This window comes from Physeter macrocephalus, chromosome 2 (assembly GCF_002837175.3).
Source record: "Physeter macrocephalus isolate SW-GA chromosome 2, ASM283717v5, whole genome shotgun sequence".
In the NCBI taxonomy this organism is placed as follows: Eukaryota; Metazoa; Chordata; class Mammalia; order Artiodactyla; family Physeteridae; genus Physeter; species Physeter macrocephalus.
Window position 1 is genome coordinate 138,581,387 of NC_041215.1, and position 24,986 is coordinate 138,606,372.

A 24,986-nucleotide genomic window follows, 5' to 3' on the forward strand; every position below is an offset into this window, starting at 1 on the left:
GAAGTGAGAGAGTGGCAGGGACATATATGCACTACCAAATGTAAATTAGATAGCTAGTGGGAAGCTGCCGCATAGCACGGGGAGATCACCTCTGTGCTTTGTGACCATGAGAGGGGTGGGATAGGGAGGGAGGGAGGGAGGGAGACGCAAGAGGGAAGAGATATGGGAACATATGTATATGTATAACTGATTCACATTGTTGTAAAACAATGTGTAAACATTGTTGTAAAACAATGTTGTAAACATTGTTGTTTTTTTGTAAAAAAAAAAAAAAGAAAAAAAAAATTTCAATAAAGCTAAAATACTCTGATAAACTAATATCCTACACTTTTTCTTTACAGTAGTCAGGTTGTTCTAGTTCAGTATAGTGAATGATAACATTTTTTCTTTCACTAAAGTATATAAGGATTTCAAAAATAATGGCCTTTTTATTATTTTTAATTTTAGGGAGGCCTTGCCGCATGGCTTACGAGATCTCATTTCCCCGACCAGGGATCATACCCGGGCCCTGGCAGTGAAAGCCCAGAGTCCTAACCACTAGGCCACCAGGGAACTCCCAGGCTTTTAAAATTATTAACTATGACTAATAGTATAAACACCTTAATTTTTCTAATCACTTTTTTACTCCTAAAATATAAAGAAGAATACATTTTAAGATTTTAATTTGCAGTTTCCTGCTTGTTTTTAGGGTTTCTTTTAGTAATCTCTACTTAAAGCAAAGGTTTTCCATTTTTTCTTTGCTATATGTGACTGGTACTTAGGACTAACAATTTTACGCAGAGGAAATTTCTTAACATCCTCTTACTTGAAGAGATTTGCTTTAACAGTCCATTTGAAAGCACTAGCTCACTCACACCAGAATATGCAGAAAGATAGCAAATACAGAGTGTGACCTTATTTGCGTTCTTTAACATTTTTCTTTTTATAGGGCCAAAGAATACAGTGCTCCGCCTAGCAGTGAAATTTTTCCCACCTGATCCGGGTCAGTTGCAAGAAGAATATACACGGTAAAGAGCTTGACTGACCCAGAGCTGACGTGGGCAGGGTCCTCCTTCACCTGTGTCCCCGACAGCACCTGTGCTTTACCTAAGCACCTGGTCAGGGTTGTTTATTCAAAGAGCGAGCCTAGTGTCTGTGTCAAAGCTGTAACCAAGGTGTCATAGTTTTGCGTTTTCACTCTTGCTCAGACACAAATGCAAACAGGGTTTGGAAGGAAGGTTATGGCACAAGTTTGAGAATTAAAAATGGCGTTGAGGGGACTGCTGAACAGATATTCTCCAGACGAGCATAGATCTATGCCTGTGCATGAAGTCGGTAGGAATTTCACCCATTCCTTTACTCTTGTAACCAACAAAATACACTTACTTGGGAGTGTCCTTACGGATATATGGAGCAGGAATCCTTCGGGTGATTTCTTTTGTGCTACTCTTAAATTCACGATTGATTCTTTGAAAGAAAATGTTTGCAGTTGTTTTATCTGGGCAATAAGATTATGGAAGTGGTTTTTTTCCTTGTGTTTTATGTACTGATTTTATCATGAGGAATAAAGCAAAAACCTAAAAATCAACTCAAAACCCGGAGTCAGAAGTGAGATAAGAGAGGGCTATGATGATGATGCAGTAGGAACAGAATAGCTCCCTGACCAAACATGGATTCATACCTGGGTCCTCAGAGTCTTAGAACCTCTGCTGAGAAGGTCTTGGCCAACCGCTTCTGTATCACAAAGTCCTAGACTCAGCTGCGAGGACACGTAGAGACCACAAGGCTCTAGCCTCTCATCTTTACGGGTGAGGAGCTGAGCCCCAGGACGCAGGAAGCGCCTTTATGAGTGAGCACAGAGCTTGTCTTAATAGTGTATTAAATACCTCACATTTGCCAGAAAGTCCCTTTTGAGAGAATCACTTTAAAATATATATTCCTAGACAATGGTGAGTAACAGGAAGTGTTAACCTAATTCCATGTCCTGGGTCCAAGCTGGGTTTATGCAGAAGGTCATTTTTTTATTTATAAAAAATACTGCATGTTTGTGGTAAAAGAAGAAAAACTTTCAAGTTATGTAGAGTAAAAAGTCAGCGTTCCTCTTCACTCCCTGCCCACCCACCCTTCCCAGAAGTATTAACACTGGGACGTGAGTCTTCCAGATGAATTCACAGCAGTATGCCAGTAGTCGTGGGGCTTTAAGTCATTATTTTACAAAACAGTATCAAACTCTACATAGAGAACTGCAGGTTGAGTTTCTTTTCCCCCCACATATCCATGGCATGCCATGGATGTCTTTCCGTATTAGTATGTATGGCTGTAGCCTAATTTATTTAGCCAGTCTCATGTTAGTGCAAATTTAGATTGTTTCCAGTTTTTCTCTGCTATAATGCTGCAAATAAATATCCTTGTCCACATATCTTTGTGAACTCTGGAAGTGTTTCTGTAGAAAAGTTCATAGGGGTGGGATTGCTTGAGGCCAAGGGTGTGTACATTTCAAGTGTAAGAGAGCACAGTAAACGCGGACGGCTCGCGCTGGAGTGGGACCCCCAGCAGGGGCGGGGAGTCTGTCTTGCTCCCCACCGTAGTTCCAGCTCCCGGGACAGCACCTGGAGTGATTATGTGCTCGGGGATTATTTGCTTATGGGATGAATGAATATATAAATAGTTTCAATCACCCTCTCTGTTACATTCTCACCAGTTAATTCAAGACTACCTGTTTCTTAGATTCTAGCCAAGACCAAACATTATCAATTTGCCTTAAAGCTTCATAGCCACACTTGAAGCTTTGTCTTCCTTGGCTATTTCTGCTACTTCACACAAAATCGCGAGTGCAATTTTGTGTGTGCAACGGAAGTGGCACGAATTTGTGAGCCTCCCCCTTGAAGGTGTGGCTCCAGGTGATCTGGTGCCCTGGGCTATGGTGTGCCCGGCGTGTGGGCGGCCCGCCGCTCTGTGGTGCCGGGCCTCCTGTGGCTGGCCTTGCTCGCCGTCTGCTCCGGTGTGGCCTGGGGCTGTGTGTCCTCCTGAGACAGATGTGGGAAGTGTGTTCAGAAGCTTTGGAGCTGATCTCTGTGCTTGGAACTCCCTCCTAGATACTTGTTTGCCCTGCAACTTAAGAGAGACCTTCTGGAGGAGCGTCTGACCTGCACGGACACCACGGCTGCCCTCCTGGCGTCCCACCTCCTGCAGGGTGAGTGTCCCGCTGGCCCCGCGCTCACACGGGATGGCTGCGCCTGTGGCCGACTCACCTGCCCTGGGCTGGGCGCCAGCAAAGGACGAGCGCTTCAGTTTGCAGGGTTTTCTGAAGAGCTGAGGGTTAACTTCCCACCTGGGAAGGGAGACGGGCCACGCGTCCTCCCCGCGGTCTCACGTGGCCCTCAGACCTCCAGTGGGGGGGGGCCAGGCAGCACCCCGACTCCGGGGAGAGCATCACAGCCCCCGTGACAAGTCAGGCGTCAGTCCCCGCAGGACAAAGGAAGCTCTTCAGTGTCTCAGAGCAGGAGGAGGTTTGAGCGTGTGGAGCGCCATGGTGACTTCAGGCATGAACTGGGAGAAGCGTCTGGAGAGCAGGTGCGCGCTTCGCCCGGGCTCTCCAGCCCCCTCCCCCCGCAGGACAGAAAGAAGGAAATCCCCACCTGGCTTCTGGACTAGAGGCTGGACCACATCTTCCTGGCATAGAACGAATACTTCTGAAACTTGAACTCAGGAAGTATGATATAGAGAGATTCCAGAATTTTAGGAACTTCTAAGTTAATGGGTTAATGTGCAGTTTACTTGGTCCTTCCCCTGACACACCTCCTCCAGATAGCAGATTTTACCAGAGGTTTGCCGTCCTGCGCAGTGGGACCCGTTCACGCCCATAAGCACAAGTGCCGAAGTGGCTTAGTTATCTGTGATTTGTCCTGAGGTCCTCTCAGGCGGCAGGTGGCTTTTCAGTGCAGGCGGCCTTCGATAGTGCCTCTTGCTGAGGGCTCTGTGCGCAGCTGAGTTATCTTAGAATAACTTGTCTGCCTGTAAGTTCCACCTTGGAAGTGTGCTGCTTAGATTGAAGGATGGTAAAGAGCCGCGACAGCCAGGTGCTGTGTAGGATTCTGACCGGGTCTTCTGCTTTAAAGTTAGGCGGCTGCTGAAACGTGAACGGGTTCTGAGGCTCGGATGCAGCAGCAGATGGTGGTCTTGTCCTTACCTGGGTGGTGGTGCTGGGGTTATGCATGAGAATGTCCTGTTTTCTAGAAAACACACACCAAGGTGTGATCCTGTGCTCGCAGCTTTTCTGTGATTTGAGACTGTCTCAAAACAAAGCATGTTGCTTAAAATTAATGGGCTTTAACTACTATTTTGAAAATATGTGTGGCCTTAAAATACATGAAATTAGAAAGAAACATTCATTGTTCCTCAAGAATTTGGGAGGGCCTGAAGGAAGAAACAATTTAAAATACATTATCTTGAAACAAAATAAAGGACCTTATCCTGGTCCCAGTAGTCTTGAGACAACTTACAGAGAAAACGTTTAAAACGTAGCAAACAGGGTAAAGCTCAGTTTCCCTCCCTGGAGCCGCTCACCAGTGTCTTTCCTCTTCAAGACTCAGAAAAAATTCTCTTCGCCTGCCTTTATGTTTGCCTTTAACGGCATAAAATATTTGGAAAAATAAAATACAACATTTTGTTTATTTAAGGGATATATTTTTTTGCTACAGATTTAGGATAATTTTCTCCTGCTTTTAATTTACGCACTTGCATACACAAACGCTTGTATGTTTCTTCATGTAAACGTGAAAAAGACCGCCTGTTACTTTCTCATCTCAGCGGAAATAGGAGATTACGAAGAGGCGCTGGACCGGGAGCACCTGCGGGCCCACGAGTACCTGCCGGGCCAGGAGCGGGCCCTGGAGCGGATCCTGGAGCTCCACCGGGAGCACGCGTGAGTCGGCGCCGCCGGACGTCGGGGCAGTCGGCTGACCGGGCGGGACTCCGTCCACAGGCCGCTTTGGGACAGGCTGGGAGGGTGCCCAGTGCCCGGGCAGTGCTGGCGTCCCTCTTGAAGTGGGGGGCGGTGGACGGGATCCCGCACTGGCCGCGCCCAGTCCTCAGGTGTCGGGGGGTGGGATGGTTCCTGCTGCAGCCCTGCTGCTTGGCTTCCCGAAGGCTTGACGCTGGGACAAGGTGAGGGTGCCCTGCAGGAGGAGGGGAAGAGAGATGGGGAGGCCGTAAGAAGGGCTGGCGGCCCCGGGCCCGGCGGTTGTGAGCTTGAGTTCACCAAAGGGAGAGCTCGATGGGGAGGGGTCCTGGAGGACTGGGCCCCCCTTGGCGGGGAGCCTGTTGAGAGGTAAGCACACTGACGTCGCGTGCAGGGTGGGGGTTGGGCAACGCAGACCCAGGCTCCAACCGCCGAGGATGCCCTTCCCTGTGAGGCTGTGCGCTTTCCATGCCTTTACCGCTCAGAGCTACCAGCGGGCCTTGGTGTGTCTGGCTCGGGGTGGCACTGTCTGTACAGATGTGTCCCTCGTGGCACGTGGGCTGGAGGGCCAGGCAGAGCCCACTCTGCGGGGAGGGTGGGGTGCAGGAGGACCGTGAGCGTGGCGGCAGAGGCAAGAGGCTGGGGGTGGGGGGCACGGCACCCACGGTTCTAGGAACCAGTAACAGCCCCAGCTGCTGGCGGGAGGCTGCACGTGACCCTGCGGTGCTGCGCGTGCCCCCCTTCGTCACGTGGTGAAACGGAGCCAAGGCCTGAGCTCCGTCTTGGGTGTGGTGGTTCGGGGCACCGCTGGGCGTCTGAGCTGTGCACACAGGGCCACCCTTTCCCAGCCGCGGCCTCAGCGCGCACCTGGCCCTTAGGGCTCTGGCCCCGCTTCCTAGAGCCCCTCGGCGTGGCCTCTTTCGAGGCTGCCTTGGATCGGGCTGGCGGCGGGGGAGTGCACCGCGCCCCGTGTCACACCCAGACCCCGAGGACCAGCCGAGCAGAGGGCCCCTCCCCGTGCCAGCCTGAGTGGGTCCCCTGTCTGTCCCAGAGGGGACGGTCACCTGTGTGGGATTTGCTCCTAGAGTGGGGGCAGGGTCCCCTTCCTGCCAGGACACACAGGGCCGGAGCCGGGCGCCCGTGGAGGGTGGGGTGGCCGCAGGGTGAAGCGTCCCACCTGGGCAGCGGCGCCCAGGGCAGGGGTGGAGCCAAAGTGCACTGTGCAGGGTGAGACGGGCCGGGGAAGGTGGGGTGGCCGCAGGGTGAAGCGTCCCACCTGGGCAGCGGCGCCCAGGGCAGGGGTGGAGCCAAAGTGCAAGGGGTGAGGCAGAGCGGGGCCAGGACGCGCCCCTGGCGGATGGGGGTGGGGAGAGGCCCCAGAGGCCGTGAGAAGGAGGCCGTCGGGACAGGGCTGTGAGCAGCCAGAGGAAGGAAAGCAGCCTGGGGCCGCGGACCCCAGGGAAGAGTGCTTCAGGATGGGGTCCACAGCCCCGTGGGAGAGGCTCACCGCCAGGCCCGGTGGGTGGGGGTTCATGACGTGACCCCCCCCCCCATGCATGGGGAGGCCGGTGGGACGGTGACCAGTCTATGCTCAGTTACACCGAGAGCCTGCCTTGAGGGCAGTAAAGCACCAGACCTGAGAGGTGGCTCCGCGCCTGCATGTCGTGTGTTCGTATGCGCATGTGCACATGTTTGTAAGTGTTGCAGATATCTCTAAAGTTTGTATGGAAACGCGAAAGACCCCAAATACCCAAAATAATCTTGAGAAAGAAGACCAAAGCTGGAGGTATCACCCCCTGATTTCAAACGACTACACAGCTACAGCCATCAAAACAGGAAGGAAGTGGCATAAAAACAGACGCACAGATCAATGGAAGAGGACAGAGAGCCCAGAAATGAACCCACACACTTGTGGGTGTGTGATAAAAGAGACAAGACTATACAGTGGGGAAGAGACAACCTCTTGAATAAACAGCATTGGGAAACTGGACAGCCACACACCAAAGAATCAAACTGGACCCCTTTTTCACACCATATACAAAAAAATAAACTCAAAATGGATTAAAGACTTACATGTAAGGGGACTTCCCTGGTGGCACAGTGGGTAAGACTCCACGCTCCCAATCAGGGGGCCCAGGTTCGATCCCTGGTCAGGGAACTAGATCCCACATGCGTGCCACAACTAAGAGTTTGTGAGCCGCAACTAAGGGGCCTGGCTGCCACAACTAAGACTCGGTGCAACCAAATAACTAATATAAAAAATACATATTTTTAAAAGATGACTTACATGTAAGACCTGAAACTATAAAACTCCTAGAAGAAAACAGGCAGTATATTCTTTGACGTGGGTCTTAGCAATACAGTTGACCGTGGAACAACATGTGCGTGAACTGGGTGAGTCCCCTTATACACGGACTGTTTTCCGTAGTAGATGCTACATACTACATGGTCTGAGGCAGGTTGAATTCTCAGATGTAGAGCCTCGGGTACAGAGGGCTGGCTGTAACTTATGTGCAGAGGGTCGGTCCCCCTAACCCACCGAGTTGTTCAGGGTCAACTATATTTTTGTTTGGATCTGTCTCCTTAGGCAAGGGAAACAAAAGCAAAAATAAACAAATGGGACCTAATAAAACCAAAAACTTTTGCACAGCAAAGGAAACCATCAACAAAACAAATGGCCACCTACTGAATAGAAGATATTTGCAAATTATATGTCTGCAAAAATATACAAAGAACTCATACAACTCAACATGAAAAAGGCAAACAACTTGATTAAAAACTGGGCAGAGGACCTGAAGAGACATGTTTCTAAAGAAGACAGACAGATGGCCAACAGACACATGAAAAGATGCTCAGCCTCACTAATCATCAGGGAAGCGCACATCAAAACCACCCGAGACACCACCTCACACCTGTCAGAATGGCTGTCGTCAAAAAGACAAGCAATAAATCAATAGACGAATGGGTAAAGAAGACGTGGTATGTATTGTACAATGGAACACTACTCAGCCAGAAAAAAAGACGGAAACTTTGCCATTTGCAGCAGCCTCTATGGACCTGGAGGGCATTGTGCTAAGTGAAATAAGTCAGACAGAGAATGAGAAATACTGTATGATTTCACTTATGTGTGGAATCTAAAAATACAGCAAACTAGTGAATATAACAAAAAAGAAACAAACTCAGATATAGAGAACAAACTACTGGTTACTCATGGGGAGAGGGAAGCAGGGAGGGGTGAGATAGGGGTAGGGGATTAAGAGGTACAGGCTACTTAAGTATAAAATAGATAAGCTACAAGGATGTACTATACACATAGGGAATATAGCCAATGTTTTATAATAACTATAAGTGGAGTATATAACCTTTAAAAATTGTGAATCATTATATTGCACACCTATAGTTTATATAACATTGTACATCAACTGTACTTCGATAGAAAAAAAAGGCAAGAGGGGACTTTCCTAGTGGTACAGAGGTCCGTGCTCCCAATGCAGGGGGCCCAGGTTCAATCCCTGGTCGGGGAACTAGGATGTACTATACACATAGGGAATATAGCCAATGTTTTATAATAACTATAAGTGGAGTATATAACCTTTAAAAATTGTGAATCATTATATTGCACACCTATAGTTTATATAACATTGTACATCAACTGTACTTCGATAGAAAAAAAAGGCAAGAGGGGACTTTCCTAGTGGTACAGAGGTCCGTGCTCCCAATGCAGGGGGCCCAGGTTCAATCCCTGGTCGGGGAACTAGATCCGCATGCCACAACTAAGAACCCGCACACCGCAGCAAAGATCCTGCGTTGCCGCAACTAAGACCCAGAGCAGCCTAAATAAATAAATAAATAAATAAATAAATAAATAAATAAATTTTTTTAAAAAGACAAGAAATAAGTGTTGGCACGGATGTGGAGAAAAGGGAACCCTTGTGCACTGTTGGTGGGAATGAAAATTGCTGCAGCCACTCTGGAAAATAGTATGGAGGTTCTCCCAGAAATTAAAAATAGACTCAATACTCTGTAATGGCCTATATGGGAAAAGAATCGAAAAAAGAGTGGATGTATTAGATGCACTTTGCTGTACACCTGAAACTAACACAACATTGTAAATCAACTCTACTCCAATTAAAAAAAAATTTTTTTAATAAATAAATAAAAATTAAAAATAGAGCTACCATATGATCCAGCAATTCCACTCCTGGGTATTTACCCAAAGAAAAGAGAAACACTAACTCGAAAAGATATATGCACCCCAGTGTTCACAGCAGCATAATTTACAATAGCCTAGATACAGAAGCAGTGCCCATCAATAGATGAATGGGTAAAGAAGATGTAGTGGATATACAATGGAATCATCATCTTGTTGAAGATGATTTATTAAAGTGCAAGTTAATAGATGGCTATATCAACTTCAGAGAACAGACATTTTAGTCAAAGAATGGAAATCACCAGAATGGCATAACGCAAACAGTTGTGTTATTCCTTAAAGATCCAAAAACTCAGGCATTCAGAAGTAAGAAGAAAAAAAGAGTTGTTAATGGAAAATCCCACATGGAGGGTTTGGGACTTACCTGAGCATCATGCCTTGGAGCTGCTCGGCGCCATGCGGGCCGTGTGCGAGGCGTCAATGAAACCAGTTGTTTTGGTGATTATATTTTTATTCATTTTGATAATTTCATTTTTATAAAAGTGTATTCTAATGGTTAGAATTGTACTTTTTGAAAATAGTTTTTTAAAGTTTGGAAATGGGTTTAATGAGATACTAGAGTTTTCTGTGGTATTTCCTTTATTTGCTATTTGTCTCTGCACGTAATGTTTGCACGTTACTTTGTATTAAGATAAAATTGTAAGGCTGAACATCTAATGAGTGCAAAGGAAACATTCGACCCACTAGGAAATGGATCACAGAATAGAAGTGAGCGGACAGTTTCCGTGGCCTGTGTGCGGGGTTTTGTTTGATGTGTGTACATAAACATGCAGTGAGTGACCGACCCTCTGAAGAACAGAGCCTCCTCTGTTGGTTTGTTTCTGTGGTCTGTCTTCCTGGTCGCTTCTGTCCGGTGTTTCGGCTCTTTCAGGAGTGCTGTGATCATGCTGTCTTTTATTACAGGGGCCAGACGCCTGCCGAGTCGGATTTCCAGGTGCTGGAAATTGCCCGGAAGCTGGAAATGTACGGCATCAGGTTTCACACGGCCTCTGACAGGGAGGGGGCCAAGATCAACCTGGCCGTTTCCCACATGGGCGTCCTCGTCTTCCAGGTAGGAGGGCGGCTGTGCTGTGGCTTCGTGGGGTGGTTTTACGTTTGCTGGGAAGTCTTTGTTGCTGAATCCGTCTTAGACTTGGAGGAAGAGCTTTGCGGACCCTTTGATCCGACCTCTCACCCGTTAGAGAAGTTGCCCTCTTGTCCTGGACTCACTGTCACGGGCCCACGGCCCCCAGGGCGCTCAGTCACGTCCCACTGTCCTCCTAACGTCGGCAGAGGGTCGCCCCCGTGGAACCTCAAGCCCGGGCTCTGGCCGCCCTGTGGGGTCTCCGCCACGGGTCCCAGTCACCGTTTAAAGCACAGGACAGAACAGCCGGGGGACCCTGCGAGGGCGGTGCCCGGGGTCCCGGGGATGTGTGCGGCAGCGGCGCTCGGATGGGTGAGTGCTACGTAAAGGGCCGCTGAGTTGTGTTTGTGGTGCATGTCCACGTGCCGGGCCGTGGGGTGTGACGCGCCTGGAAACAGCTGCCAGGGCGCCAGCCTGCAGCTCCGGAGCCCTCGCCTCGCCGGATGCTCCTGCCTCCCCTCCCGGAGCTGCCTGCTCCCGCCGGTGAAGTCGGGCGCCTCCCGTGGAACGTGGTGCCCGGGGTGGGCGGTGGCGCTCTTGGCGCCCGGGAGCTGGCTTTGCGGCTCTTCCCTCTGTGGCCCGTCTTCGCTGCCGGCGCCTGAAATGCCTGGTCTGATCCAGGCCTCCCTGATCAAGGACACTTTGTTTCTTCTGCTTTTCCTTTCTCTTTCTCAACTTAGCCAGCAAATTTCAGTTTCCCGTCGGAAAAAAATTTAATTTTGCGTTTAGAATGTCAGTTCTGTTACATTGCACCTAAAATCCAGGCCCTTTGAGTGGTGTCCAGGGTCTCCCACACCCGCTCCCTTTGATGGCGGTTCCTACCTGGCACAGAGGGGGAAGTCACATCCCTCAGAATCGAGCTGTTGTCATTTCTCCAGAAAAGGACAAATAATTTATGACCAGAAGAAACCGTAAAAGCATGAGGTTAGAGACTTGAAATGAAAGGCGGCAGGTTGAATTCATTTCCACTCCCTCAGAATCCCCGCCGGAATGACAGTGGAGGAATTTTTTTTTAACCTTACATCAGTAAGAACAAAGAATGGAAAAGGAAACCACAGAAAACGAGGGCTATCAGCAGAGTCTGGGAAGTAGGGAAGCAGGCCCTGATGGCCTGCGGAGGAGCCCGGGATCCCCGGGGGCGGGGAGGCTGGGCGGGGCCGGGCCAGACAGCTACAGCTCGCCCCGCCCCACCCGGACGAGGCGCCTCCCTGCCCTCGGAAGGTGGGGGTGAGGTGCCTCACGAGCGGGGTTCCGACGTCGGGGGCCCCGCTGCAGCCCCGGGAGCTGCCAGCCAGCACTTCAGAGCCTCCTCTTGTAAAGACTTTCATCTGGAAACCCTTTCAAACGTCCCAGAGAGCTGTGAGAATGAGACTAGCGCACAGAGACCCCGCGCACCTGTTCCCCAGGTTCAGCTGTCACCATCTGAACCTCCCGCTGGCATGTGTTCTCATCCCTGCCGCCCAGACGCACGCCCAGACGCACACAGTTTTTTCTGAAGCCTTGGGAAGTAAGCTGCGCACGTCGGGGCCTTCACCCCGGGAACTTCAGTGTGTGTTTCCAGGAGCAGAGTATACTCCCTGTCGTGACCAGTCAGTCACCGCTGAGGCCGCGGGCTCTTAACACCTGGCACACGGGTCCGTCCCCAATCCTGTCAGCTGGCCAGTGGTCTCCCTGCAGGACAGGATCCCAGCTAGAGCCAGGCCGTCATGCTGCAGTCGCCTTTAATCTGGAACATTCTTTTTTCTTTATCTTTTATGAAGACGGTGTTGAAGAACACAGCCCCTTTGTAATAGAAAGTTCCTCGTCTGCATTTGTCGGCTGTTTTCCTGTGAGTAGATTCAGGTGATGTGTTCCCCGCTGGACCACTGCCCAGGTGACATGTGTCCCCCTCGGGGGTCACACCCGAGATGCCACCTGGCCTCCCTGGCAATGCGAACCTTGATCCCTGTGTTTGCTGGTTCTTCTACTGCATAGTTACTGGTTTTCCTCTTTCAACTAATAAGCAGTCCATGGAGAGGCACGTAAAGGCCCAGATGTTCTGTCCCTTGTCAAATGTCCCTTAGACTAGCATCCCCTGGTGATGCTCCCTGGCCAGTGTTTACCAGGATGGTCACTAGCTCAGGCACACCCAGAGCCTCGCTGTTAAACACAGACAGTGACCAAGGGTCGCCAGAAATTTGAGGAAAGCGTTTCTTCAAAGGAAGATGGTGTTTGAGGGACAGGTACCAAATTTGTGGGAGGAAGAGACTCAGAAGAAACAGAAACTGTGCCGGGGGTGGAAGAAATGGAAAGCAGCGTTCCTCAGAGAGGATACTGTTTTTCATCTATCAGATTGGCAAAACAGAAAAATCGCCTTACCCTACCTCACGTTCGTGAGGAACCGGAACACAGCTTTAGCACGAGTGTAAACTTTTTCTCTTGTGATTTTTTATTCTGGCCTTGTTTGTAATAGTAAAATATTGGTAATTAATTATTAGGAGGCTGGTTAAATAAATGGTGGTGCATCCATATTATGGGATAATTGGACAACTGTCCAAAGGTTGCATGCGCTGTGTCCTGATACATGAAACATTCTTTGAGATGTATTGTTATATGGAGAAGATGGTCAAAACTGTGTGTGGAAATTGCTACCGCTTATGGGGAAAAGAGGGGAACTTATATACACACACACACTCTATTTATTCCCTACAAAATAAACTGGTGTTGACTGCCCCTAGGATGGTTACTATGGCCTGCAGGCTTTTAGAAGTGGGGAGAGGGGCCTGTTCATTCTGGACTCATTTTTGGTACCTTAAGAGTTTGAACCTGGTTAGTATGTTACTGTATTACATTTTCTTTCTTTTTTTAAATTTAAAAATACTTTATTGCTAACAGTGTTAACCTTCATCTGAGCCTCCAGAGAGTCATAATCTTTTTTCAACGGTAACATCAAAGATCATTGATCACAGATATCATAACAAATATAATAATGAAAAAGTTGGAAATATTGTGAGAGTTACCAAAATGTGACACAGAGACACGAAGTGAGCAAATGCTATTGGAAAAACAGCGCCCATAGACCTGCTCAGTGCAGGGTTGCCACAGACCTTCAATTTGTGTGTATTACGTTTTCTAAAAAGCCTCACAGAAATGAGGGGAAAGCTTGCATCTCTGAAACGAGAGCAGGGCAGTTACGGAGAACAAGAGTGACACAGGTTGGCGGAACGAGAATGTTTGGAGGATGCAGTTGAGGAACTCTCCACAGAACAGAATGAAAGATAAAGGGTGACAGATGGGAGAGAAAAGTAAAGAAAATTCCAACGCCATCCAGGAGGTCCAGCATCCCAGAATTCTAGAGGCAGGAACCAAAAAGCAGTGGAGGAATTGTTAAAGAAATTACATGAGAAAAAGCTTCCAGAACTCAAGGCACAAAGTTCCAGGTTGAAGGTGCCTACAGGTTCCCAGGGGGATGGCAGAGGACTCGCCAGCGCGAGCTGCCAGAGGTGGGGACAGTTGCAGTGCTGCCCGGCTGTTAGCAGCAGAACTGGAAGCTGGAGACAGAGGTTCTACACGTGAAAGAAGACCATTTCCAGGCCGGAATTCTGTGCCCTGTGCAGCGTGACTCCTGTACAAAGAGAAAATGAAAGCATTTTCAGATATGCAGGTCTTCAGAAATTCAGTTCCTGCACAGCCTTTTGAAGGCCGGCACCGGAGGAGAGAGAAACTTGGATGGGAGTCGAGGAAGCAGGGTGACTCAGATTGGAGAAGGCAGAGGGGCGGGCTGTGCTCAGATGGGGAGAACGTTCGTCAGCATAAGCACAGAGGCGGCCTCCAAGAAAGGGCTGATCAGGGGAGCTCCCTGGCGTCCAGTGGTTAGGACTCGGTGCTTTTGCTGCCAGGGCCCGGGTCCAATCCCTGGTCGGGGAACTGAGATCCCGCAAGCCGGGAGGTGCGGCCTGTGAGGGGGCAGGGGAAGAACTGACCGATGGCTTCATGGGTTAGACCACATTGAAGAGTTTTAAAGGTCTGCGGGGACGTTTTGGGCTGAATTAGCGATGGGTACCTAGAAATTAAGCAAATGAAAAGAGGCAGTTAGTGACTCAAGGAAAATTAAAAGCAAAGGAGCCGACTTCCCTGGTGGCGCAGTGGTTGAGAATCCACCTGCCAATGCAGGGGATGTGGGTTCGAGCCCTGGTCCGGGAAGATCCCACGTGCTGCGGAGCAGCTAAGGCCGTGCACAGCAACTACTGAGCTTGTGCTCTAGAGCCCGCGAGCCACAACTACTGAGCCCACGTGCCACAGCTGCTGAAGCCCGTGCACCTAGAGTCCGTGCTCCGCAACGAGAGAAGCCGCCGCAATGAGAAGCCCACGCACCGCAATGAAGGGTAGCCCCCGCTCGCCGCAACTAGAGAAAGCCCGCGCGCAGCAACAAAGACCCAAAGCAGCCAAAATTAATTAATTAGTTAATTTTAAAAAGCAAAGGAGCAAAGTATAGTTATAATTCAGGTAGGCTCAACTTGCAAGCAATACTTACGTGGTCAGTAATATAAATACCGAATTTTAAATTTACCAAAAATGGAGGGAGTGTGGGGAGGGGTGGACGTGAGGTCGTGGTGGGCATGGAGGTCCAGGAGACGAGAGCTTGGAGCAGGGTACAGTAGCAGCCTTGAACGAGCTGTGTGGACATGCGGGTGCAGGTCCGGAAGGCGGTTCTGTCCGGGGGAGCAGGCCTGAGGGTGGCCCGGAGAGCCCTGAGTCTCTGGGTTCTGTTTCAGGTCTTATTTGGCATTTACAGCTGAGCCATGGAGTTTTTGGATAAAATCCAAAATGAAAGCAGTGGCTCTGAGTGCTGCGCTGCTGGGTGAGTGTCAGGGCTGCCCAGGGCAGAGTGCGGGCAGTCATCCGTGGAGTCTTTGTTTCCACTTTTGATTTATGACTCGGTTAAAAACATCACCTGGGATGTGGTGATTTTTTTATTTTGACCCAAAGGGAAAATGGGAAGGCAAGCTTGCGGTTGGGAGCAGTGTGTCTCTCGCTCTTCTCTGTGTCTTCCTGGGGAGGACAGGCCCTTCCCTGCCCCTCCTGCGGCCACCTGCTTTCTTAAGCCTTTGCCCTAGGCACCTACCATCTAGAGGTGAGAGCTGGCGGTGGACGTTTTCTTTTCTTTTGTTGATGTTTTATCGTTTGGTTGTTTTGTTTGCTTTTTTGAGAACACAGTTGAAAACCCTCAAATATTTTACTTTGAGTAGCAGTTGAAGTGACTTCGTGTCTGGACAGTGTTGGGAGCTGGGATACTTGGGTCTCATCTAGACCCTGTCATTTGTATCTTGGCCTCAAGGACACTTCTTAACTCAGGAATTTTAAAAACTGGATATAATTCACACATAATATAAAGTTCACCATTTAAAAGTATAATTCAGTTGTTTTTAGTATATTCACAGAATTGTGTCACCGTCACCACTAACTCCAGAACGTTTAAATCCCAGCCTCACCCCATACACCGTAGCAGTCACTGCCCGCCCCTGACAACCACTAATCTGCTTTCTGTCTCTGCGGATTTCCTTGTTCTGGACCTTCCTGTCAGTGGCCTTTGTGCCTGACAGCTTTCCCCTGTCTCAGAGTTTGTCTGTGTCGTGCATGTTTCAGTGCCTCCTTTTTAATTGCTTAAGTTGTTGTGGTTTTGTTTGTTTGTTTGTTTTAGTATCTCTGAAGGGAAAACATTCTTCACCTTGCCACCCCCCATCTTGAATTTGTAGAAAAGAGTAAATGGTCATGATAGTCAAGAATAGAAAAGAAAATGCCAGAAAAGTGTTTCAGTACATTTAACATTTTAATTCTGGAAACGTTTCAAGGTTATAGAAAGGATATGAGAACTGTAGGAGGTGCTCCTTCCCCAGAGACCGCATCCAGCTTCCACCAGTTGCCCCAGTCTCGTTGGTCTCAGAAGATCCCTTCTGAGGTCAAGTGCTCTGCCCGGTCAGGATCCCGCTCTGGCCTCTTCAGTCTGGAACTCTCTTCCTTCTCTCCTTGATTCTCCTGACCTTGACGCTTTGGAAATTTCGAGGCCAGTCATTTTGTAACATGGGCCTGCCAGCACTTGCTGACGATCAGACCCTAGTTAAGCTTCCTGGGCCGGTGAATCACAGAAGCGAGAGTGTGCCTGGTCCAGCCCGCGAGGTGGCCCACGGCGGTGGCAGTATCCGTCACTTGGTTGGAAGGCGTTCGACAGGCTTCTTTGCTGCAAAGTGACTTTTTATCCTTTGTAATTAGTAAGCATTTTGTGGAGAGATACTTGAAGACTGTAAATTTCCCCGATGGTTGCCAAAAGGCAGCTTTTTAAATTCCATTCTTCATGATCCTAGAAGGGTTTTCTCCTCATTTGTTCATTGTCTTTACGTCACTGTGGACTCATGGGTTTGTATTATAATCGTACCATCACTCAAGTTATAATGCGGGTTATAATCTGATACTTGATCTGCGGTCATTATTTGTTTTGATCTTTAAATTGGCCCACATCAGGGAGTCCCTTCAGGTGGCTCCTGTGCCCTTTTTTGATGTAGACCATTTTTAAAGTCTTTATTGAATTTGTTACAATATTGCTTCTGTCTTGTGCTTTGGTCTTTTGGCTGCGAGGCATGTGGGACTTAGCAGCTCCCCAAGCAGAAGTCGAACCCGCGCCCCCTGCATTGGAAGGTGCAGTCCTAACCGCTGGACCGCCCGGGAAGGAAGTCCCTCCTGTGCCCTCTGACATTTCCCCGTCATTTTTGAGCACTTGTTTACTTTCTTACACAGTAAGATGGTCCGGGTTCCTTTGTTCTTTGCCTGCCCACCCTGGAAGAGCAAAGGGCCCTGGTCTCCTTAGTGGTCAGGATTGTTTAGAAGCTGAGGTCTTGCCCAGTGTGCCCACTCTGGAGAGTCGGGGGTTCAGCCGTGGGTCCGGGTCCCACCCGGCGCCCCTGGGATCCCTCCGTCCTTCCCTCTTCCTTCAGTGAGAAACCCCGCCCAGCCCAGCCCAGCCCCCCCCACGGGGCCCCTCCCAGCCGCCGTCCTCGCAGAAGGGGGGCTCCAAAATGTTCACTGTTAACGCTGAAAAAAAGAGGTTGTAATAAAGCTTTATCAAAGAAATAAAGTTTTCTTCCTAAAACAGAGAGATCAATGTGTTTAGTATTGACATTTTAATTCATTTGAACATAAAATAGCAGGGGCTTGCTGTGCTTTCTGGCAGGATGTGACTTAAGCCTTCTGTGTCTCATGAGAAGTCACGTGCCTGCGTCTAGGTCACAAATGTGCCTCAGCGAGCGTCTGTCTCCTGAATTTCAGAGCAGCACCAAGATCAACACCTTCAACTGGTCCAGGCTCCGGAAGCTCAGCTTCAGGAGGAGAAGGTTTCTCATCAAGCTCCACCCAGAGGCCCACGTAAGTCTTATTTTGAGAGCTTTGTAATTATCAGAGAATTTCCTCTGCTAGAATACTGAGTTTTTAATTACTAGTTTTAGAAATTTATTTATTTATTTTTGGCTGTGTTGGGCCTTCGTGGCTGCGTGCGGGCTTCTCTAGTTGCGGCGAGCAGGGGCTGCTCTTCGTTGCGGTGCACGGGCTTCTCATGGCGATGGCTTCTCTTGTTGCGGAGCACGGGCTCTAGGCGCGCGGGCTCAGTAGTTGTGGCACGCGGGCTCAGTAGTTGTGGCTCGCCGGCTCAGCAGTTGTGGCTCGTGGGCTCAGTAGGTGTGGCTCGCGGGCTCAGTAGGTGTGGCTCGCGGGCTCAGTAGTTGTGGCTCGTGGGCTCTAGCGCGCAGGCTCAGTAGTCGTGGTGCACAGGCTTCACTGCTCCACAGCACGTGGGATCTTCCCGGACCAGGGCTCGAACCCGTGTCCCCTGCACTGGCAGGAGGATTCTTAACCACTGCGCCACCAGGGAAGTCCCTTTAATTACCTTATATATCGTTTCAGCGTAACTCACATAAGAATTTAAGGACAGGATTCGGGACTGGGGACGGGCTTGGGGGTGACCTGCCCAGCACTTCTCACCTAGAGGGCATATTAGCATCCCCGGGGGCGGCCCCGCCCCGAGACTCAGCTGTGGGGTTGGCCTGAGAGAGTGCACACGCGACAAGCTCCCAGGGCTGCTGAGAACTGTTGGTCTATTACAGCCAGTCCTCCTTTGGGTAATAAAGCTGAAATACAGAGTGTTTAGCTGTGATCTGAAGAAGCTCCACAGCAAATCAGTGTTGGAGCTTCTGTCCAGAATGAAGAGAGGGGCATTTCCAATATTCTCATGTGTCTTTGATTCAGAAATTGACCCTTTAATAGCTCTAATTGAAGTAGACTTGATTTTCAGAAAATAAATGTTCCTTTCTTTTGAGATTGTGAGTCAGTAAGGTAATAATTAAATATAAATTTACTGAAATTAGTAAAAAGGGGAAAAAGTAAATGTCTGTACAGTCTGATAGTTGGAAAAATCCAGTACGTCAGACTATTCAAAGATGTTCACATTGTTACATGTCTGTTGTACAAAGGAAGTTAGGAAATGAAAAGGAGATTAGCTGAGCCGCTGTGGGGCTGAAGCTTAGGAGGCTGTCAGCTTAGACACACTCTAGGAGATCAGAGCTCTGGGCCAATCTGGAGGAGAGGCTTCACCTAAGCTTTTCAAAGGCACTTGATTAGCTTTTGTCAAACCCCAGGGTCATGTCCGGCGTGTAAATGTGTTTGGTAGGCAGCATGAACAGACAGCTTAATTGTTTTTTACTCAAATATTTCTTCTGCGGATGAGAGAGAAGTATAAGGAATGCCAAAAACATGTACAAAATGCAAGTAAAAGGCTGCTTTTTTTTTTCTCTGTAAGTAAAAAAAAAAAAAAAAAGTTTCTGGCAGTTATTTTGAAAGGACAGGGAAAGAAGAGAATTACTGCTTTATATTCCAAAGCAGCTCTTTGGAATAGCATGATATTCCAAAGCTCCGAACTGTGTCTATCTCTGCACCTGGCAAGGTTACGTTTTATATCCCTAAGCACTTAGATTTTTTTTTTTTTTTTCGGTAGGCGGGCCTCTCACTGTTGTGGCCTCTCCCGTTGCGGAGCGCAGGCTCAGCGGCCATGGCTCACGGGCCCAGCCGCTCCGCGGCACGTGGGATCTTCCCGGACCGGGGCATGAACCCGTGTCCCCTGCATCGGCAGGCGGACTCTCAACCACTGTGCCACCAGGGAAGCCCTAGATTTTTAAGATTAAACATAGGAGTCAAAGTATTATACTCTTTCTGGAAAGTAATCTGGTAATAATGTATCATAAGGTTCAAAAATGTGCATTGTTTCTGAGCTCAATATACCATTTCTAGGAATTTATCCTAAGGAATAGCCAAGAGAGACAATGCAGTAGTTTCTTCATGGTGATGTTTGTGAGCCTGAAAACCTTGTGTGTCCTGGGCATCTGAAACATCCCAGAAAAACCCCCAGGAGAATGATTGGGTGATAATAGATAAATGCATCAGCCGGCCTGGAAAGATGCCTTAGTTTCCTAGGTGGGAAAAGGTTACAAAGATAAACTTCAGAATGTTAGCAGTTGTGTAATTGTAGATGACCACATTTTCCTGATGTTTCTACCATGAATGTATACCTTGTGTTTTTCTTCTCTGAAATGTAAATGGAACCAGAAATCTTTGTATACAACTTTGAGGAAGAAAACGTCCTAATCTGTAACTTTGGAGTAGCCTTTTGCCTTCCTAAATTTTATTCTTGATATAGTAACTGGAACCTTTGTCTTTTGTTCCCAGGGGCCTTACCAGGACACCCTGGAATTCGTGCTGGGGAGTAGGGACGCGTGTAAGAACTTCTGGAAGACGTGTGTAGAGTATCACACCTTTTTCAGACTTTCTGATCAGCCGAAGCCCAGAGCTAGAGCCATCCTCTTCAGCAGAGGTTCCTCCTTCAGATACAGGTGGGGCAGCAGTGCCAGGCGGGTCTCGGCCTTGTCTGTGGGACTGAGAACCCGGACAGCCTCAGTCAAGAAGAAGGTGGTGTGAATGTTCCAGAGAACTACACACAGACCGCAGCTATTGTAAAACTGGAGAAAGCATATCACATAAAATAGTGGGAAAAATAGACTTCATAAAAACTGTTTAGAAAACTGGTTATGCTTGTTGCAAAGTATAATTTTTAAATGTGTGTGTAAACTTATGAGAGAGGATGGGCAAGTCTTACTTTTCCTTTGCTTTTGTGAAAAATTAATGCTGTGAATTACTGTTTATTCTTTTCTTTAAAATCTGATTTTTTTTCACAGTGGAAGAACTCAGAAGCAGCTAGTGGATTATGTCAAAGATGGTGGGATGAAGAGGATTCCGTATGAAAGGTAAATTTTCTCATCTTCACGATGAAAAGTGGGGGCTTTTAAAATTAACGTTTTAAATACTTTAACCTTAATTTGAATAAAAATCACTTCAAATATGTAAACGTGTATTTTGGCACTTGAGTTCTGTTTCTTTTATTTATTTTAATAGTAATAGGTTTGTATTTTACAGGTATTTACAGTTATCGTGAACAGATACAGACAGTGCTTTTTGGTTCTAGTCTGTATCGCTTAGCTTAGATGTAATGTTTTTACATAGCATGGTAAACTTTGAATCTGAAAATTCATGTTGTTTCTTTGCATGTGGAACTTTTCCTTCAGTGTGAAGGGGATAATTTCACCTCTTCTGGACATGTATTTTTTTTTTTTTTTTTTTTTTTTTGGTGGTATGCGGGCCTTCCTCTGTTGTGGCCTCTCCCGTTGCGGAGCACAGGCTCCGGACGCGCAGGCTCAGCGGCCATGGCTCACGGGCCCAGCCGCTCCACGGCATGTGGGATCCTCCCAGACCGGGGCGCGAACCCGGTTCCCCTGCATCGGCAGGCGGACGCGCAACCACTGCGCCACCAGGGAAGCCCTGGACATGTATTTTTTGTGAATGCTTGTTTTCTGTTATCCTGCCATTTCTAGTTAGGTGCCTCATGGCATGTAAACAGAGTCTTGGCCACATTTTTATGTGAGTCCTTCTCACGGCACAGCATGTGCTGCTTTAGAAACGGGTCAGGCGAGGAGGGCTGGGGGCTCACAGCCTGTTCTCTGTTTGCAGAAAGCACAGCAAGACCCGGATGTCTCTCCACGCCCTAAATGCCAACTTGCCGAGGCAGGTCAGTCCTTCTGCGTAAAACATACACGATATAATCACCTGTCCTCTTTGGGGAAATAATCTGCCAATGTTGTAACAAGATTCCTAAAATTAGCTTTGTCATTTGTGCGGAAATTCCGGTCCTGGGACCCTGTTTGCAGAAAGGAGTCCTGAGTGCAGAGAAAGCTCTGTGCATTGAGATGTGTGACAGTGTTGTTTGTCATTCGAGAAATCCTAGCGCCAGCGTCTGTGCCGGGTGAGTCACTGGCAGTTCTGGGCGTGTCCACGTGAGGCGCTACTCAAGAGCCTTTAAAAATCTCGTTTCGGGAGAACAGTGCGTGAGCAGGACACGCCCAGAAAATATCAGTACATGAAAGTAGCAGGGTGCAAAGCAGCCTGGGTCATGTCCTCATTTTGATTTCAAAAGACAAGTGTATGCACAGCATCAAACATGATCGCTGAGCGACTGGACCCAGGCAGTTTTTATCTTCTCTTTGTGCTTCTCTCTATGTATTTTTTCTTCTCTTTGTGCAGTGGACACAGTGCTTTTTGTTGTCAGGAAAACAACTGAGAAATACTACTTCTATAAAAGTGCAAAGTGAGGTTAAATGCCAGCTTAGGGAGGTGATTTGCTTAGTGAAGCCACGTTCACTGAGTGGATCTTTTACTATTATTTTAAGGGTGAAAAGCAGGAAACAAATGTGTATGCCTGTGTGTTTGACGTGGTCACAGCTATATGAAAACAGGCACACACAAACACTCACAGGAGACGTTTGGCCACAGTGTCCCCGACGTGGCGGTTCTGTGTCGCGAGGCCGGGACGTCGGTGACTCTGGGTTTCAGGTCTGCTGCTCCGCCATCTCTCTCTGTGTCACATTTGCGTGTTGACTGCCACATGCAAGCATATATGTTTACAGAGAATCTTGCTCTTTTCATGTACTGTTATTTCATAACTTTCTGTGTGCGGCTGTATAGTTTCATATTTATACATTTTTATTGCTGCACAGCGTTGATTTTTGTTGACAGTTTTGTCATTTATACTGTTACAGTATTTCCAGAAGCTACACTTGCACCTCATATATTAAAACCTCGTGAGTCCTAAATTTTTTTTTAATCGGGTCTTTCAAATAACAACATTCTTTAACTCCTCTAGGTACGTTTTCTATTTTGGAATTCCTTGTTAAATCAACTGAAATTAAAAGAACTTATTTTTGTTTCTTTAACAAAGTTCAAATTTGTGAGTAGTCTAAAAGTTACATTTAAGTTTTCAGTTCTCTGATGCTGTCTTTTAAAAGTCACAGAGAGTATGGAATATGGTCGATGCTTAGGAAAAAGCCATGTGGTAGACGCAGGAAAAGAGATGGATCTTACGGGTCGTGAGCTGCCGCTTTGTCTCTGGAGGGGTAGTTGCTGTGCTGCTGCTGTTGTTCTGCTTTGGTCTGACCGCCCCCTTGTGCTGTTGTGAGTGCTGGTGTGACACGGCTGTGTCTCGGTGACATGTGAGTGGGGAGGGCTGCTCCGTGTCCCTGCGTGTGGGACCGTGAGCAAGGACACAGCGCAGGCGCCCGGCGTGGCGAGCAGCACGGTGGGGCCACCGCCCCTCCCCGCACCCCGCGCCCCCCTCGTGAGCCTCTTCCTGCTCATACGCAGGGCCGCTCCTGCACCTCCAAGGCCCGGGGCTCCTGTGCACGGCGTCGGCCAGGAGCTCCGTGTGCGGACCTGGCCCTTGCTGCCCGTGCAGTGTGTGGATGCACCGAAGCCTTTTGTCCCCCGGTGACCCCTGGCAGGGCGGGGGAGGGCGCCTGGGTAGCCGAGTGGGGCAGCTCACCCCTCCTGCAGCTGTGCAGCCCCAGGGGAACAATGATGCCCAGAGACAGCCCCAGGCAACTTCAGGGTGACCCGGGTGCCAGGGAGACTCAGGGCCTATAGTGGTGGAAATGGCCTTTCTTGTAGACAGGTCATGCCTAACGCAGAGAAAAAAGTGGACTTACGAGGGACCTCAGTAGATCCTGGGTCCGTTTGAAATCTTGTCTGCATTTACAGATCTTCGGTTCTAAAAGGAGAGGTCTGACCCGCTCCCCTCCTTTGCAGAAGCTGAGGCAGAAGCGTGCGCTGCGGCTGTGCTCACCTGGGCCCAGTTAGCCTTGCGACCCCCCAGCAGTAACTGCTCATTTCACACGTTCCTTTTCCTCTTCTCCCGATTTGATCCCCAGAGCGTCTTGTTCACCGAGGGCACGACGACTCCCGCGTCCCCGTCTTCAACGAGTGCCTCCTTCTGTTCAGGCCCCGCCTCCCCTCCGGCCACCGCGGGCCTGCTCGGTTCCAAGGACGGCAGCGGCTCCCCGACGGGGCGCCCGGCTCCCAGCGCCAGGTGGCCAGCTGCAGAGAGGAGCACCGTGGCCGCGGCCCCGCCCCCCGGGCCGCCTGCATTCCAGCCTTGCCAAGGTGTCGGGTTGGGTCGGGGCGTGCGGAGCTGCGGCCCCAGCAGTACTGAGGGGCTGAGTTGCGCCGCCCTAGGCCTAGAGGCGGGGGGGGCCGGCAGGGAGCGCGCGGGTCACAGTGGCCATGGTGAGGGTGCCTTGACCCCTTCTAGCGGGGGGCCCCCGTGTGGCCGGCAGAGCCGCCGGGGGGGCCCTGTTTTCACATTGACAAGCTCCCAGCTGCCGATGTTCGAGGAGTTCAGAGATGGCGGCCTGGCAGACATCTCCTTCTTTGCTGGAGGCTCGGAGGCCTTTCCTTTCCCCTTCGGCAGTCTGCGCCCTCAGGCCCTGCTGTGTGGCCGCCTGGGGTCTACCCCGTCCAGCCCGGAGGGGTCCTCCCCGGAGCTGGCCCGTGGGAGTGGGGAGCGCGGCTTTGAGTCCGAGGAGGAGGGCAGCCTTGGCGACGCGCACCCCGCCGACACATCGGAGCTGCTGGAGGTGAAGGCGCAGGCCAGCCTGATGCAGCGCCTGCTCAGCCCGTCCGACGCCAGCTCGCTCCGGCTCCACCAGTCCGAGACCAGCTCCCTCAGCAACGCGCCGCTGCCCGGCAGCCTGTCCGCGCACACGCCCGGCTCTGCCGCCCAGTCCGAGGCCAGCTCCATGGCCAACTTCCCCGCCTGCTCGGTCCGCTCCGAGGCCAGCTCGGCCTTCCATTTCTCGGACATCGTCGACCAGTTAGAGCAGCTCAGCTGCCCGCCCACGACGGCTGAGGACCTGAGCGGCTCCGACACGGACTCTTGGGGCTCCGAGGCCGAGGCCCCCCTAGACGTGAGCCTCTTCTTTGGTAACCCCTTTGCTCAGACAAGGGGAGAGAGAGTCCTTTTTGATCTGCAGAGTAACATAAAGAATTTGACTCCTGGAGAGCAGGTCGATGAAAACCTGTCCTGACCGTTCCCGGCTTCCCTCCTGGGTGACCCTCACCTGCTCGGGGGGTGAGGGCTCAGATTGTCGGCTTTCGATACAGAAAGTGATTTGTGGTCATGGCTAGATATTCTTTTTTCCCCCTAATTCTCCGATTGATTGGTCTGTTTGGAATGCCGGAAAATTAAAACTTGCGCTTGGAGCGACTAGTCGTTAAAAGCTGTGCAGCAGCTTTAAAATGGATGCGTACCTCCAGCT

At 49.6% G+C, this 24,986-nt stretch overlaps 1 protein-coding gene across 6 annotated transcripts in view; it reads left to right on the top strand.

The window, feature by feature from the left end:
- Positions 1-24,986, top strand: part of FARP2 (FERM, ARH/RhoGEF and pleckstrin domain protein 2) — an 86,135-nt gene that overhangs the window by 33,580 nt on the left and 27,569 nt on the right. For all 6 annotated transcript variants that reach the window (XR_003678133.2, XR_008619455.1, XM_028483534.2 and 3 more), the window contains exons 5-13: positions 929-1,007; positions 3,075-3,172; positions 4,789-4,903; positions 10,053-10,200; positions 17,572-17,667; positions 20,017-20,180; positions 20,523-20,591; positions 21,352-21,409; positions 23,601-23,832. Coding sequence is in view for 4 of the 6 variants with exons in the window: in XM_028483534.2 (XP_028339335.1) it covers positions 929-1,007; positions 3,075-3,172; positions 4,789-4,903; positions 10,053-10,200; positions 17,572-17,667; positions 20,017-20,180; positions 20,523-20,591; positions 21,352-21,409; positions 23,601-23,832 (1,059 nt within the window). In the remaining 2 variants the exon portion in view is untranslated. The remainder of the gene's footprint in view (positions 1-928; positions 1,008-3,074; positions 3,173-4,788; positions 4,904-10,052; positions 10,201-17,571; positions 17,668-20,016; positions 20,181-20,522; positions 20,592-21,351; positions 21,410-23,600; positions 23,833-24,986) is intronic.